The sequence below is a fragment of the Microtus oregoni genome, unplaced genomic scaffold (assembly GCF_018167655.1).
Source record: "Microtus oregoni isolate MIOR12 unplaced genomic scaffold, Mior012 000025F_ref0000491, whole genome shotgun sequence".
In the NCBI taxonomy this organism is placed as follows: Eukaryota; Metazoa; Chordata; class Mammalia; order Rodentia; family Cricetidae; genus Microtus; species Microtus oregoni.
Window position 1 is genome coordinate 19,315,821 of NW_024543084.1, and position 16,421 is coordinate 19,332,241.

At 40.9% G+C, this 16,421-nt stretch overlaps 1 protein-coding gene across 2 annotated transcripts; it reads right to left on the minus strand.

Annotated features, from left to right (window-relative positions):
- Positions 1-2,094: 2,094 nt before the first annotated feature.
- LOC121463002 (complement C5-like) lies at positions 2,095-16,029 on the minus strand. Of its 2 annotated transcripts, XM_041675019.1 has the most exons (10): positions 15,896-16,029; positions 13,090-13,282; positions 10,228-10,390; positions 6,264-6,334; positions 5,870-5,961; positions 3,997-4,079; positions 3,674-3,736; positions 3,295-3,357; positions 2,759-2,959; positions 2,095-2,348 (listed from the first exon to the last, which is right to left on the minus strand). In XM_041675019.1, exons 1-10 carry the CDS (start codon positions 15,973-15,975, stop codon positions 2,269-2,271), a joined length of 1,089 nt encoding a protein of 362 aa, XP_041530953.1. In that variant the 5' UTR covers positions 15,976-16,029; the 3' UTR covers positions 2,095-2,268. The 2 variants fall into 2 exon arrangements, with proteins under 2 accessions (XP_041530953.1, XP_041530954.1); XM_041675020.1 differs by lacking the exon at positions 3,295-3,357.
- Between the last annotated feature and the right edge of the window lie 392 nt (positions 16,030-16,421).

Consider the following 16,421-nt stretch of genomic DNA (forward strand, 5'->3'; position numbering starts at 1 on the left):
TTATTGTGAATCTAAAGCTTGTTCCAAATATTTTGAGAAAATGGTTAATCCTTTGGTGTTATTCACTCTCACCTGATAAGATACACCACTGTGTTCAGAGTGGTATAGGTTAGATACACCATTGTGTTCAAAGTGGTACAAGTTAGATACACAATTGTGTTCATAATGGTATAGATTAGATACATCATTGTGTTCATAATGGTATAGGTTAGATACACCATTGTGTTCATAATGGTATAGGTTAGATAAACCATTGTGTTCATAATGGTATAGGTTAGATAAACCATTGTGTTCATAATGGTATAGGTTAGATACACCATTGTGTTCATAATGGTATAGATTAGATACACCATTGTGTTCATAGTGGTATAGATTAGATAAATCGTTGTGTTCATAATGCTGTAGGTTAGATAAACCATTGTGTTCATAATGGTATAGATTAGATACACCATTGTGTTCATAATGGTACAGGTTAGATACACCATTGTGTTCATAATGGTATAGGTTAGATACACCATTGTGTTCATAATGGTATAGGTTAGATACAGCATTGTGTTCATAATGGTATAGATTAGATACACCATTGTGTTCATAATGGTATAGGTTAGATACACCATTGTGTTCATAATGGGATAGATTAGATACAGCATTGTGTTCATAATGGTATAGATTAGATACACTGCTACTTCACCAGTTTCCATTCTCAGTTTCCTCACCTATGTCACTGAGATCATACTTTATGTGATCAGTTATATGAAAAGTCAATAATAAAATGCTAAATGGAAAATATGTAATGTTCCCCATATTCCAAATACTTATATGGACACTTTACTATTGCTTTAAAGATTTATTTTATTTCAATCATGTGTATGTTATGTGTCTGTGTGTGGTTATGTGCACACAAGTGTAGGTGCTCTCAGCTGCTAGAAGAGGGCTCAATCTGGTCACAGGCAGTTGTGTGCCAGAGGATCAGGTTGCATCTGTCTCCTGAGGCGGGTACATGGTATCTCTTTAACTCCTCCTTGTATCCTTTTTTTTTTAGATGATAACAGCTGAAAATTTTCTTTTTTTCTTTTTTTAATTAATTTATTAATTTATTAAAGATTTCTGCCTCCTCCCCGCCACCGCCTCCCATTTCCCTCCCCCTCCTCCTATCAAGTCCCCCTCCCTCGTCAGCTCGAAGAGCAATCAGGGTTCCCTGACCTGTGGGAAGTCCAAGGACCACCCACCTCCATCCAGGTCTAGTAAGGTGAGCATCCAAACTTCCTAGGCTCCCCCAAAGCCAGTACGTGCACTAGGATCAAAAACCCATTGCCATTGTTCTTGAGTTCTCAGTAGTCCTCATTGTCTGCTATGTTCAGCAAGTCCGGTTTTATCCCATGCTTTTTCAGACCCAGGCCAGCTGGCCTTAGTGGGTTCCTGATAAAACATCCCCATTGTCTCAGTGTGTGGGTGCACCCCTCGCAGTCCTGAGTTCGTTGCTCGTGCTCTCTTTCCTTCTGCTCCTGATTTGGACCTTGAGATTTCAGTCCGGTGCTCCAATGTAGGTCTCTGTCTCTGTCTCTTTTCATCGCCTGATGAAGGTTAATATTCAGGAGGATGCGTATCCTGGCAACATTCTATTAAGCCATTGGCTGAAAGCAGCTTCTTCATTAACCAATAGCAATAAAACATTTATAGCATACAGAGGGGAATCCCACATCACTACATAGTCAAACCAGCATGGCCCCCTAAATGCGAGCTGAACAAGGACAACAACAATAGACATGCCAGAGTGAGGGTAAAGACCATGAGGCCTCCATCCTACTGTAGTGGTAACTAAGGAATGCTGGCTGCGGGAGAGTCTTTCCCAGGGAAGAGCACTGGTGATCCTATGACAATTGGTCATTCCTAAAAGTTATGTGTAAATATATAGACTGAGAAGGTTATATTAGGAATATATACACACACACACATATATGCATGAATACACATATGAATGTAATAACGATGAATGAAAGAGAGGGCGTGAATTTCAAAGAAAGAAAGGAGGGAGAAGGGATTTGTGGGCTGTTTGGAGAAAGTAAAAGAAAAGCAGAAAATATGATCATATCATAATCTTCCAAATAAAGATATAATTGAAAAGGAAAAACAGTAAAAGTAAAAAAAAGGCTTCTTTCTGCTTGTTATCTTTTCTTTTATCTTTATTTTATTTTTTTAAGGCAGGATTTCTCTGTTGATTTGGAGACTGTCCTCAGGTTGACTCTGTAGAGCACGCTGGTGTGGAACTCATGGAGATCCGCTTGCCTCCACCTCCTCAGTGCTGAGATTAAAGGGCGGAACCTGCAGATTTGGAATCCACGCGACTCCTAGAGAATATATATGATTGAGAGTCCATAAGTTTTGGAAACATTAAGAATGTGCTTTGATTCTGAGAGATTTACTAATGCTAACACTGATCTAAGATTTCAACTTTTGGTGACTGTAATGTGACAGAATTATTGCATTTTAGCGACTGGAGATACTCAATCTCCTTCAAATCTGCATAGTGAGCTGGCCTTCGGTGCCACTGAGTCTTGGCTCTGGACTAGTGTTCTCTGAGGGTGCTATCCTGTTTCCAGTTCCCCAAATACACAACAGGGCTTCCTTCTGGGCATTGCAAGGTATCCGCCTTTCAACTCTAATTGTAAGTAGGACATGAAAACTGCTTTTCTTGGAGAAGTTCATTTACACAGTTACCCAGACTTCGGAAGGTTCCTATAGAAAATACAATACCTACCAGGGCTCATTGCAATGTAGAGATTTTTAAAGGTGTCTGTAGCTCTGATCTGGGTTGCCATGGTGCAGCATTGAGTGAAGGCTTGGACACAGAGTAGGCCTATTTTCACACGGTCTGCTCGCTGCTCACAGGTTTCATAGGGACTAGGTCTGGCTCCGTCATAACAACACTTCTTTACTACTGGATGTTTGTATTTAGCAGCTGAAACGATGTCAATATGCGTTCCCTTACCACCAACAGTCGAAGGGATCTCAAGTGTTATTTTCTCTACCATCAAAGGACTCCCTCACCAGATACTCAGGGAAAACAAAGGTTTTAGATAATTTTAGGGGAGGAAATAATAAGGAACTGCTTTGTTTGTGGTAAGGATCGGGCCAATGAAATCCTGAGTTTGTGTGAAGGATCATTTGAGGGGTGAACTGAGCCTCCACAGGCATCTTTTCCCTGCCCGTTGCATTGCAATTAGGGAAAGCCCATGTCTTCTGCTCTGGGGTCTTGAATGCAGTAACCGCAGTGCTATACAACTTGTGGACTACCTTGTTCTCTTATTTTCTGTTCCAGGTAATCTGTTGACTGGAGACTCATGCCTTGGGCTTCATCTATGAGTGGGAAAATGGAGTGAGGGAAGAGTGGAGTATCATACTGTTGTTATATTACTTAAAAATAGGTCTTGTCCCTGCAATATCACCCTTAATACTCTTGTCATCTTAATCGTTTGTTGACTTAACGTGATGCTAATTGTTTATTTTTCACAAAATTGTAAGCCTAGAAAGATCCCCCATAAGCTAGGCTCTCCTGGGAACTATATCACCTCTATTATAAAGAACACAAATCCACAAGGGCCGGCTGGCTTCCTCGGGACTAACAGGAAAGCTGACCTCAGACTCCCGAACAGCCACCAAAGCGTTAGAGTACCTTGAATTTTCAGTTCATGCTGCAGATCACTTATTGGCATGAGATTTATATTGTAGGCTTTATCTGTGAGAGAGAAGGAGGTGTGAAAGGCATAAAATATTTCTAAAACAGTCCCATAATGGTATTCTCTTCCACATCATTGCGGCCCTCTAACAACCTCTAACAAGCACTGACTCCCTGGCTGGATACCAAACCAGGACTTCCCACCACCCTGGCCCAGGGCCTCATCCCAACCTGGGAGTGGTTTTCATCAGCTATATTACTGAAAAGAATTACTGGGAAAAAACTAATGTTTTATAAATGAGTCTTAGATAGAAGATTACCATGTTCTTTGACGTCAAAGTGTGTCGTTCCGTTGGTGGAAGCGTCTTCTCTATATTTAGCCCGAATCGTCCATCTACCATATCTGTGGAAAACAGATGTTTGATATCATGGAGGGCAATAAAGAGTTTTAATTTATCAAGAGGAACTCTAGTAATTTCTGTGTTGAAGAGATATGAATATGTGTGTGTGAGTGTTTGTCTGTCATACCCTAAGTAAAAGTTTGGAGGAAAAATATTTCAAAAATAAATAGAAATAACTGAACATTTCAAAATTAAAATAAATTATTTAACAATTAATTTTTTATATCATATTATTCCCAAAGAAGAGAACTATAAAGGAGAATGTGTTCTGTGCATAGAGGACAACAGACGCCAAGCTGCTAAGACGGGAGAGTGGAGTCTGATGGATTCCAGTGATCTGCCGTGGACAGCTGGCACGAGGTGACATCTGTGAAATCAGAATCATAACATAGCAGACTCGATTCTGCACTAGGGAGCCTATGGCATTTTAAGAAATTGTATAATTTTAAATCATCCGGATTATTTCAACCTCCCAACTTCAGTCTACGATTTTCAGAATATGTTTTTAAAATGAGCTAAATACAATTTCCCTTAGAGAGGACACAGGACAAGTGACTCTAAAGTGTTTCTACTGGAAATGTCTGCGGTAGCTGTGTATAGTGTAGTATAGTACAGTGTAGTATAGAACAATATAGCTGCCTATAGTACAATATAGTATAGTACTGTATAGTATAGTACAGTACAGTATAGCGTATCATACCATAGTATACTATAGTATAGTATATTATAGAACAGTATACTATAGTATTTCAAAGTATGGTACAGTATAATACAGTATAGTATAGTGAAGTACAGTATAGTACAGTACAGTATAGCTGTCCTTATCTAGTATAGTATAGTACAGTATAGTATATTAGAGCTGCCCTTTTCTAGTATAGTATAGTACAGTATAGTATGGTATAGTACAGTACAGTACCATAAAGAACCTTACAGTATAGAACAGTACAATATAGCTGACCTTGTCAGAGACACCCTGCTCTATGTTCCTTGAGAACAAGGATTGTGAGCACTTGACTTCTATTTGGCAGCTTGCTCTCTTATTGTGAGTTCCACACACAAGCAGTGCTCATTAAACATGTATTTTATAAACCTCTGTATGAGCATGATCTTAATCCTTGCATATGAAACCAAATAGAACAAAATTTCCTACACACACACAAACACACACACGCACTCGCGTTTTTACTTAATCTCTGTACCAGCTAAGCATAAGTTCTCTCCGAATAGACCATAACCTAACGCCTTCTCCCCAGAGATGGATATTCTGTTAGGGTGAAAAGGTAAAAAGGACAGCTGAAGATTGTTTTCTCTCTAAATTGATTGCTCTCTCTATAAAAAGATTGGGTGGGAAATTTGGGGAACTTTCTCTCTCTCTCTCTCTCTCTCTCTCTCTCTCTCTCTCTCTCTCTCTCTCTGTGTGTGTGTGTGTGTGTGTGTGTGTGTGTGTGTGTGTGTGTGTCTGTGTATTTATTTACTGAAACAGGGATTTGCTATCTGCTGAAGCTGGCTGGTAATGCCTCCATCTAAGGGATTCTCTATTGAAGGTGTGCTGGAAATCCGAGACTCCTGGAATGCTGGACAGTGCTCTGGTATCTGGGGTTCATTTCTGTTCTGCTGAGAAGTGGGCTTAACTTCTACCATCCTTTGGAAGGCTTCACATAGCAACATGTGTACTATCCTTGGTCAGAGCAGATGATCACTTAACCTTTCCTCTGCCCCACAAACAATAGTTCCAGGTGGTTTTTTTTTTTTTTCAGAAAAAAAGAGGTTATTAATAAACATTTTTACATACTTGGGGTTAAAAGGAATCTGGAAGTCAGAAAAAGACACAGCTCCAGTAAGATTGTTTCCTTGTACCTTGTCAACTTCTGATCCTTCAGGGTCCTTTCGAGAAATAAAAAAAAGTGTCTGCCTTATGTCATTTTTCAATGTTATAAAGTAATACCCGTGACCAGGTAATTTTGGAAGACTAGAGATTTATCTTGGCCACAGTGCTGGAGGCCAGGGCTGTAAGGAGATGACGCTGTGCAGGGAGGAGCTGCCCTGCTTTGACTCTGGATGGAGAAGCAGAACCGCAGCACTCAGGAAGAGTTTGTTCATATGACAAGAAAGCTCTGGCACGGGAACAGCCCTGCTTGGTGCATCCATATGTAAGGGAGGCATCATGGGACTAAGCACATACTTACTATGAAAGTTAAGACAGTTTCCCGTGTAACTGGCTCCAAAACATCTCTCAGCAAAAGGACACCAACCTTTACTGCAAAAGAAGTGATATCATCAAAAACTTTGTTGAGCATGGACTATTCTAATTTTTGAAACAAACATCATCAGGGTGAAAATGATTTAAGATACAGTGAGTAACATTGTCAAAGATCAATAATATATTTTTAAAACATTTTCAATGAGATAAATCTTGTTAAAAATCAAATATAGCCCCTAGATAAAAACTCATATTTAAGAGAAAGTTGTTGGTAAACATTAATATTGCTAAAGATTCTTTCATTTTAACATAAGTTTTCGAGATTTACTTACAGTGAACATGAAAGTTAACTTATGAAAATTCTTATGTTCAACTTGCTGGAAACATGTGAATAGTATTAAATTAGTTATTTCTGTACTTAGTCCTCCATTTATTGGGAATTTCATTATACTAAAGAGTGAGCTCAGCTGTAGGTTGTATGAAAACATACAATACTGCCTTACATTAGGGCTGGAGGGTGGAGGGGCAAACAGGTGTTTGATTCAGATAGCATACACTCTCCTGCTTATGAAAAGTATCAAGGGTCCAAGTTCGCTCTTGCTGTGATATGCTGTGATTGTGTGATTTTGTTGTATCTGTTGCCCCAGGTCCTGTGATTGTTCTTCCCTCATTAAAAGAATAGAGGTAACATTGCAGAACTGCTGGTCCTTGCACACCCTAGGCAAGCACTCTGTCTGTAAACACGTGTCTCTTTGTTTCCTTCTAAGTAGCCCAGGCTAGCCTGTGATTCTCAACCTCCTCTCATCAGCCTCCTGGGTTCTGGGCTCATGGACATGCACCACCAAGTACTGTGAGATCCTCCACTCTAAATGCTGTGTGTCTCACAGCTGATTCGTGCTTCATTTTCTTCTTCTTTTCATTTACTTTGGAAGTAGGTACACAGAGCCAGGTGGTGGCAAATATATTCAATTCCAGCTCTTGGGAGGCAGAGGCATGATGATCTCTATGAGTTCAAGGTCAGCCTGGTCTACCACCAGGTGATGTCTACAACAGACGGGGTTGTTACACAGACAAACCCTATTTTCTCAACAACAAAAAAAGTGGTTTGCAGGGGAAAAAATTAGTGGAACATTTCATGTATTTCCTTCTCGGTTTTTATAGTTTTTAATCTTTATAAATTTGAATCTGATCCCTTAGAATATCTTCCTTGTCTTTCTTTTTTGTGCTCAAAATCTTTTTACTTAAAGTCTTTTGTTTTGAAATTACATGCATTAGTAGATAATTGCATGCATACTATTTTATATTTAAACATACATACACACATGTTTATTTAGTGTTGTTCCTATGTGCATGTGCTTAGGGTGGACTGCTCAGGATTGAATCAGCAGTGGGGGCTCCTGCCTGGAAAAAACCAACCCTCCCTCTCTGAGCAGCCACTGACTGTCTATAGCTGCTTTGGCTGTAGGAGACCTTTAAAATCTTCCCCATGGGGGTTGTGTGTCATCTACACAGATTCACAACTGCTCTAAATACAGAGAGTGTATGACCATGTGTGCCCAGCACTGAACAGTACAACTAAAACACAGCTCTGCACCTGAGATCAGGGAGAGCTATGGAACAGGAGGCAGAAGACCCAAAGATCTGGAGGAGCAGGGTGCCTACCAGAGCTCAGAAATGTGGTTGCTAAGCTGCACTGTCTGCTTTTGAGCTGAACATACTGGTAGAGCTATTGGCTCTGCAGGGGCACAGTGACACATTTTCTTTCTTTGAGGGTTTTCAACTCAAGTCATAGCCAAGTCTTGGTCCTCACACTAAAACAGGAATAGTGCCCTAAGCCCAACCCATTTCGACTCTTGGCCTGTACTGTGTAACTCCACGGAGATGTCCCAGGAAATCCTGTTATACCAGATAACAAGGAAAAGCCAGTATGATGAGCAGGTCGTGATATCCTGTGCTCTGGTCCCTTCATAGCTGTCACCACCTCATATTGTCCCTCCCGTCTATGACAAACCTGTCTTTTCTGTCCAGGTCTCAAGAAGGAGCTGTTAGCAGCTGTGGAAAAGCCTATGATCAGAGGTTCTGATGTTCAAAACTGTGGTCTAGTCTCGCTGCTTCCTCTTTCTGTTCTGAGTTATCTTAATCTCTAAACCTCACTAATAAAACAGGAAGATTTGTGTCACCTCCCAATGACACTCACAGGTACGAACAGGGTCTCCACATGATTCAACATAAAAGGAGTAACAAATGTTTATGTCATCATTATGATTTCAGTGACTATTATTTGCATACTTTCTAACCTAGGTTTTACTTAATTTAGAATATTAATCTTAGGGTATCAGAGGCAGGATAAATAAAATCTGTGTATTGAAGCCATGACTTAATTGCAATGCCTGCTTTGTGCTAGACAATGAGATAAGAGTGGTGACCAAGTCTGATATGCATGCCGTCTGATGCTCTAGGAGAGGAGATACACAGTTGTGTAGGTTTCCAGGAGCACGGAGGTGCAGGTGCTGCAGAGGACATGCCCTTGGACATTGAGAGAACAAAAGGGAGGACTTGGGATGTTCCTAAGTGATGAAGCACTTGCCTTGGATGTAGGAGGCCCTAGATTTATCCCTAGCACTGACAAGGAAGAGAGAGAGAACATGTGCTAGGGGAGGCAGGCCGAGCTGTAGTTGCAGGTTCCTGAAGGGATCCGTGTATGAGGATGCTACCAGCAGGAGTTACTGAGTCAAAGAAAAAGACAAAAACGTACTATGCAGAAGTAACACTGCATCCACCTCCATGTGCCTGAGAAGTAATGGGAAAAGCAAATAACTTGAGTCCACAGCTGAGGGGACATAGCAGAGAAGGGACGTAGGATAGAGGGTGGGACCCAGGCTGTGAAGAACTGAAGGACTCTGGAGAATATTCTAAGGTCCTTTATCCTAGGAAGCCTCGGAGACTAAGCCTTTATTCAAAGATGCTTAAGCTGATAATCCTTCAAATGTCTTCACATTAAATACATCAGTAGGATAAGGACTTTAGGTTGTTCTTATAGGCAGAGACCACTATCTCATATAAGAAGTTCTCTTGTTGAAGTGAGATCAACATTATGGCAATGACTCTCTGCCTGAGCTGGTGACAACATCCTGACCCCGTCTAGGTTTTTCCTTTGTAACCCAACATAACAGGTGGTCCTGCTGAACGTGTTGATTATCATACATCCCCATTCACCTTACCATGGACATCACCAGCTTCCACCAAAATTAGAAGGTCTCTACTGTGCACATAGTTAAACATCAAAACAAAACATGACAGTCCCTCCTGCCTCTGTCCATCTGTCCTCCAAAGTACCATGAATGAAAAACATTCCCGCTTCTTCCTGCAATGTACATCTTCCATAAATGCATCTCTAATTGTCTTATTTTCAGTTCATGGGGGGAAATGTAGACTTTCCTCAGTCACAGTGTCTTTCCTGCCATTCCCCTCAACAGGAAAACTATAAATATGAAACCAGGCATAACAGACACTTTCTCAGGTGACTCGCTATGGACAATCAGCACTTGGGCACCTCTGTGATGTACATTAGTCTCTGCCAGAGGTCTAATCCATTACACAGAAGTTCTTTTTTCAAACCTTGGGACTAGCTAATGAACCCAAGATTGTTTTACAAAAAAAGATCTTAAGATAAATTATTTCTCAGTGCCAAAATTGTATTTGCAATCATATCTTCTCTATTTTTGATGAATAAATTCTCTGACAGGACAGATAAAGTAATCATTGGTTATGTTATTAATTTACTAATTCCATTATTAATTACAAGTGAAAATGCTATGTGAAAATATAAAAGTCATGAGGATCTGAGTTTCTCTTGAGTTAGGTAGAAACTGGTCTACACTCAATTTCAGATGTTCAAAGTTGTACATCTTTATGTCATTCTCCCTTGGAAGAAGCATCAGATACTCTACCATGCTGCTGCGGAGTGTACACAGGCTTGTTAGTGTGGACGAAGAGAGAGCCATTGTCATAGAGGATTGGCCATTTGTCTGATTTTGAAAAATGCTTTGACACGACTTCCAAATACACATATGAAAATGAGCTTTGTCCTTGAGACAACTGTTTGTCCTGAATCTGAAAAGCAACAAACAAACATGAAGGTGTGAAAGTGTGATTGTGAAGTCCTAAAGCATGCTGACCTTGTAGAGACAAAACCACTGCAAACTCATAAGACCAAATCAAGCTTGTTGCTGGTTTTTGTTTGTTTGTTTTGGCTTGGTTTTTGGTTTTTTGAGACAGGGTTTCTATGTATCTTTGGAGATGTCCTGCAACTAATTCCTGTAGACCAGGCTGACCTTGACCTCACAGAAATTCACCTGCTTCTGTCTCCCGAGTGCTGGGTTTAAAGGCGTGTGTCACCACCACCTGGGTGCAAAATTGAGCTTGTGCATTGCATAATTTTAAAGAGATGTTGGAGGCAGGGCTCATGAGTTGAGAGCACTGGTGGTTCTTCCAGAGGACAAAGTTCAGTTCCCAGCACCTATGTGGCAGCTCAGATCACCTGACTTCTGTTCCAGGAATCCTACTTCCTCTTCTCTCCTCTGTTATTGCATGCTGTGGTGCCCAAATACATGTGTAGGCTAAATATCCATTAACAGGAAATTGTAAAAAATGATAATGAGCCTGTAGTGGTGCATGTCTTTAATCCAGTCATTCAGGAGGCAGAGTAAGGCAGATCTCTGCAAGTAGCCTGGTCTACATAGCTATTTCCTGAGCAGACAAAGCTATTAGAATATTGTTAAAAGCAAAGATTACTATCTTGTATGTCAAATTGTCTTGTTGGAGTCAGATCAACAGTTCTGGCAAAGACACTGTATCTACGAAGGTGGCAACATTCTCACCAACTGTAGGTTGTTCCTTTCCAAGCCTTGTCTAGAAAACAATAAATAAAAATAATAAGGTAGGAAGATCTTGTTTTCAAGTCTCTCCAGGACTACATGGTAAGAATCTATATTATAAACATAACCAAACAACAAAACTAACTAAAACCACTGTAGGAACAATAATAATGATTTAGTTTTGTCAAAATCCCTTCATAGTCTGACATCATAATAAAATGTTAGCATTTTTGAGACAAATTATTTCTAGAATAAAAAACTTTTAAAACTAAGTACTAAAACAAATAAAACTCCAAGCAAGCTAATAAATAAATTGGCTAAAGAAACGATCACACAGTTTATAAGCAGTGAAGCACAGAGGACTGGTGGACATGTGGAAATCTGTTGACATCCTTGTAACATGGAGGGTGGGGCCTGCTTGTTATTGGGGGTTTTGTCCTGCCCGGTGCCCCACATCTATTTAGCCCCAAAGAAAATCACATATAGATCTCCATAAATTATAAGCTGATTGGCCCATTAGCTCTAGCCTCTCACTGGCTAACTCCCACATCTTGATTAACACATTTTTCTGATCTATGTTAGCCATGTAGCTCAGTCCCTATTTTCAGTGGGGCAAATCACATCCTGCTATTTCAGTTGTCTGGGCAGGAGTGAGAGGAATCATCTTCCTCCTTCCCAGAATTCTCTTGTTCTCATTACATCAGTTCTACTTCCTGTCTGGTTTTCCTGCCTATATTTCTTGCCTGGCCAATCATCATTTATTTATAACATGATTGACATATACAGACAATTCTCCTGCACCAATCCTTACCATCTGGAGAGCGCCAATGACACTGGGATTCCATCTCACTGCAGGAGTAATAGCTATCATTGAGAATGGTAACAGAACCAAGAATGCCGGGGAAGATGTACGGGCAGGGAAACCTTATGCATTGCTAGATGGAGTGAAAAACGGTACAGGAACCAGGAAAATCAGTGTGGGAGTTCCTAAAAATAGAGCTACCTCTGGCCCAGCTGTAGCACTTGGGAATCTACCAGGAGGGATAAAAGCCAACATGGTAAGAGACGCTTGGGCTATTCATCATCCTCATGATTGCACTGTTCATGACTCCCAAGTTATGGAGACAGTCTGCTTGTCCATCAACAGCTAAGTGGACACAGCAAATGCGATAAACATGGGGGAGTTTTATTCAGCCAGAAAGGACAAAACTGCCGGGAAATGGATGCAGCAGGAGGTCTGCATAAAAAGTGAAAGAAGCCAGACTCAGAAGTGCGTTTTCTGTCACTGTGCACACATGACACAAAGATTGTGTACATACACACACGTGAAATAAGAGGAGACGAGAAAAGGGAGAGTGGACGAGGTGGGGTGAAGGGGTCAAAGAACATATCACACTTATAGGAGTTTGTCTTTATGAAATCCATCAGTACCCACAATGAACATGCACAAAATAAAGAAGTTTCTAACCAGTCTGAGCATAGATGTCTCAATGAACGACAGTTATTTGACCAGTTTGTCCTTTCTACATCTTGTGTGTTTCCAAAGAGTTGCTGGCTGCAGCAGTCAGCAGTCCCCCAGTATGGGAACTCTGTGTACAACTGGGGAATACTGAGCTTTAGCAAATACTCAACAGCCCGTGTGCACATTCAGTTAGCAACTCCCTTTTCTAATTTCACCTCAAGATATTTCCTGTTCATTTCCAAACGTTTTCGCAGAGCATTGCTTATTTTTAAAGATGTGGGCATGGTGCACTTGGCTCAAAATCAAATGTAATTTTCTGCACAGAGTTTGGGGTTTCACTCATCACTCCCCCTGTTATTATCTCACAACCACACAGCTATGGAGCAACAGTAACGACTACAGTTTTACCAAGGCTCAAGCTTTGCACAAATTTTACTAAAAATAATTGTTAAAAAGAAAGAATAAGTACATACTGTTAACAGTGTTGAGTTTTGGAATTTATTTTCTGGAGATAAATTAACACAGCCTGAAGAGTAGGTCACTTTTCTATCAGGATAACTTCTTATAGAGATTGTCACATCAAATGGTTCAGTGTAGCCATGGGCTTTAATTACAACATTTCCAGATGTTCCGACCCGGAAGACTTTGGGTGCTGAAATGACGTAGCTGTTGAAACAGTAAAAGAAAAGGTTTGTTAGTTTTGCAGGTTTTCTTATACTTTTGATATTTTTTTCTTTCACTGAAGATTAATTTCAAAAACATAGGTTAGACACTAGTGGTGCATGTCTTTAATCCCAACACTCAGGATACAGAGGAAGGTGTTTCTCTGACTTTGAGGCCACCCTACTCTACAGAGGTAATTCCAGAACATCCAGGACTACACAGAGAAAACACGTGTTTAAAAAATTTAAACTAAAATTATATTTTGAAAGTCAAAATTTATTACGATGGAAAACTTAACTTTTCAGCATGAAACAGGTTGTAATTGAACCCTAGCAACAGCTAAGAGGTTGGTGTCCATTTAGAAAAACAGTAATCGAGATGTAAAGGCACCAAGAACAATGGCCTGAGTTTGATCCCTGAAACCCACATCGTAGGGGGTGAGAACTGACTCTTAGTAGGTGCCCTTTGACCTCCCCACGTCTGTGGTGTAGTGGGCATGCCTACCCCTGTCTGTACACAAATAAATACATATTTTTAAATGCTGGCTGTGGAGCTTCCCTTTAGATGAACTTTGGTCCGTATTGGGACATCAGTCATGCAGTCTGTACAGGTGAGGAAATTTCATCTTGTGTATTTTCTTTGCACTCTCAGAAGCTCAGGCCGCTGAGCTTGCACAGGAAGGTATCACTGGGTTGTTTCTGTTTTCTATGCAGACACGTGCACGGCATCCCCTCTTTTCCTCCAGGCTCTATATGCACATCACCATTGACAGAGAACCTTATCAGTCCATAGTCAGAAACAGGGGCCTTCGGTCTCTGTGCTCTCCTGATGCTTTCTCCACATTCCGGAAACTGCCTTCATATTCATTCATTCCTTCATTGCCTCACTTGTTCCTTCATTGGATCATTTGTTCCTCATTGCCCCATTCTTTCCTTCATTGGTTCATTAATTTTCATAGGCTCACTCATTCATTATCTGCTTCTTCAGATAGAATTCAAGTTCTAGATCCATCTTCACCCACCCTCAGAACCTATTACAAAGTAGGTGTCACGACAGCGTGATTTTTTTTCTTTCTTGGACTGAAAATGCCTCAGAGCTAAGTAAATATATCTGGCCAGCTGTGCCTATGCTGGTTTCAGGGAGGGTTAACTAGGGATGTCATCCGCATGAATGTGGATAAGGACAAGGTCCCTTAGATCACCACGTGCAATGGGGTTCGGGGTTTCAGGGGAGTTGAGCTTGAGAGCAAGCATTCTCTTTCCACTCCTGAGTTGCCCCATAGGAGCTGTCCTGCCTGTCACACCCTTCCTGGGGGTGGTGGGCTAAAACCTCTGACATCTGAGCACAATTAATTCCTCTTTTAAGTGGCCTTGTCCAGTATTTTGTCACAGTGGGAGAACACTAACTAGTATGAGGATCAAAAAATTGTGCTGAATCAATCAAAGTGATCAACTACTGTGCTGTCATGGCACACTTCCTCATGGTCTGGGAGAGAGGAAAGACTTTCATAGCATGGGCCAATGGGGTAGAGCAGGAGAATCTGAAGACCCCTGGACAAGAGTCATGAGAGTCCAGGTCCAGGGGTTTAATCTGGATGTCCCTGATCTGCAATTGCTTGTCTGTCGAAACAGAACAACAAAGGTAGCTAAGGTAGTGGGGTGAGTGTGGCCTTGCAGTGAAATCTCAGAGTAGACGAGTGTGCAAGCTTATGGTATCAGTGCACGTTTCTTTTACACTTGTATTTGCACAGACGCATTTGTGACAAAGGCGGGGGAATTGATGTGCTAACCAGGACACTGCAGTAAAAGTCCCCTCTCCCTAACAGTGTGACCTTTGGCCAGTGACTTCTGTCTGGATTTCCTGTCATATGTGGACTGAGCAGGCTCTACTTACTAACAAAGGCCTAGAGTACCAGCTAGCAGGGGACAGAAGGCATAGGTTCACGTGGGCATATGATCTGAGTCCAGCCTAGACAACATGGTGAAACCTCATCTTAAAACAAACAACAGAAAAGAATAAGTTCACTGAGATAGCATTTGGTTAACTTCCAATCCTAAAATGTTCACAGTGTTTACAAGGACAGGATTCTGGTGGCAATAAAAATATGACAAACTGGTTTATGAAGTAGATGATATTACAAACATAGTGTTTCATTTTTTTCCGTAGTGAAAATATATTGTGACCCACTATAAAACATTCTTATACATCATTAGTAAAATGAAGTTATGATTGTTTGTGGTTGGTTTTATAAGATCACCGTATTTGACTTATACTGGCTTAACTGCACGTGGACCAAGAAAAGCACAAACAAGCACCAAGTCCAAGTAGGTACTAACTGCCAATAAAATGATGATCTCAGGCTCATGCTGCACTTCTGCTGACTAGGAAATGAATAATCATCTCTGTCATTGTTATGGGTAGCCATCCCACGGGATCAGTTGTGTTGTTAGCCTCTCACCAAATCCAGACATGTCCACAGTTCTCATGGTCAGCTGAGACTACCCACTCATTATATCAGGAGCAGACAGTTATTATCGAATCGATACAACCCAAGTCTCCTTTTCACTCACCACAGGTAAGACGCCCAGGAAAATGAAGATGGCTCATTTTACTTACCTTTGTTCGTGTCCCCAAGTTTTGCCCAGGAAAATTAAAAAGCAAAGTGCTCCCAAAAGGTCCATGGCTGGAAGTAGCATAAGCCCATAAACATGACCTTCTTGAAGCTACTTTTCTTTTAAATAAACTGGGTTGGAGAGTTTGGGTAAATTAGTTTTCTGGTTAATTATTAATGTCACAGAAAATGATCTCTAAATGAGAAGGTTAAGATCAGAAATGGGCACATGAGGGTGTTTTAATGAACACAAAACATGTTTTAGCATCCTGTCATCTCCAGTAATAAAGACAGGGTGTTTGACATCAACTTAGACCCAGGGACGTGTTTTTATGAACAGAAGTAAGAGGGTCCTAACCTGGGTGCTTGCCACAGTGCAGGAAGGCTCAGCGCTGGGAGCCAGGGGCCGCTTTCCTCTGACTTTCATGTCTCAGCCAGGTCCTTTGTGCTGACACCCTGCCACCTTCAAACTTGATTCTGGCAGGTTTCATTTGTCTCTGAGATTGATGGAAGACTCACCTGGATTTCATT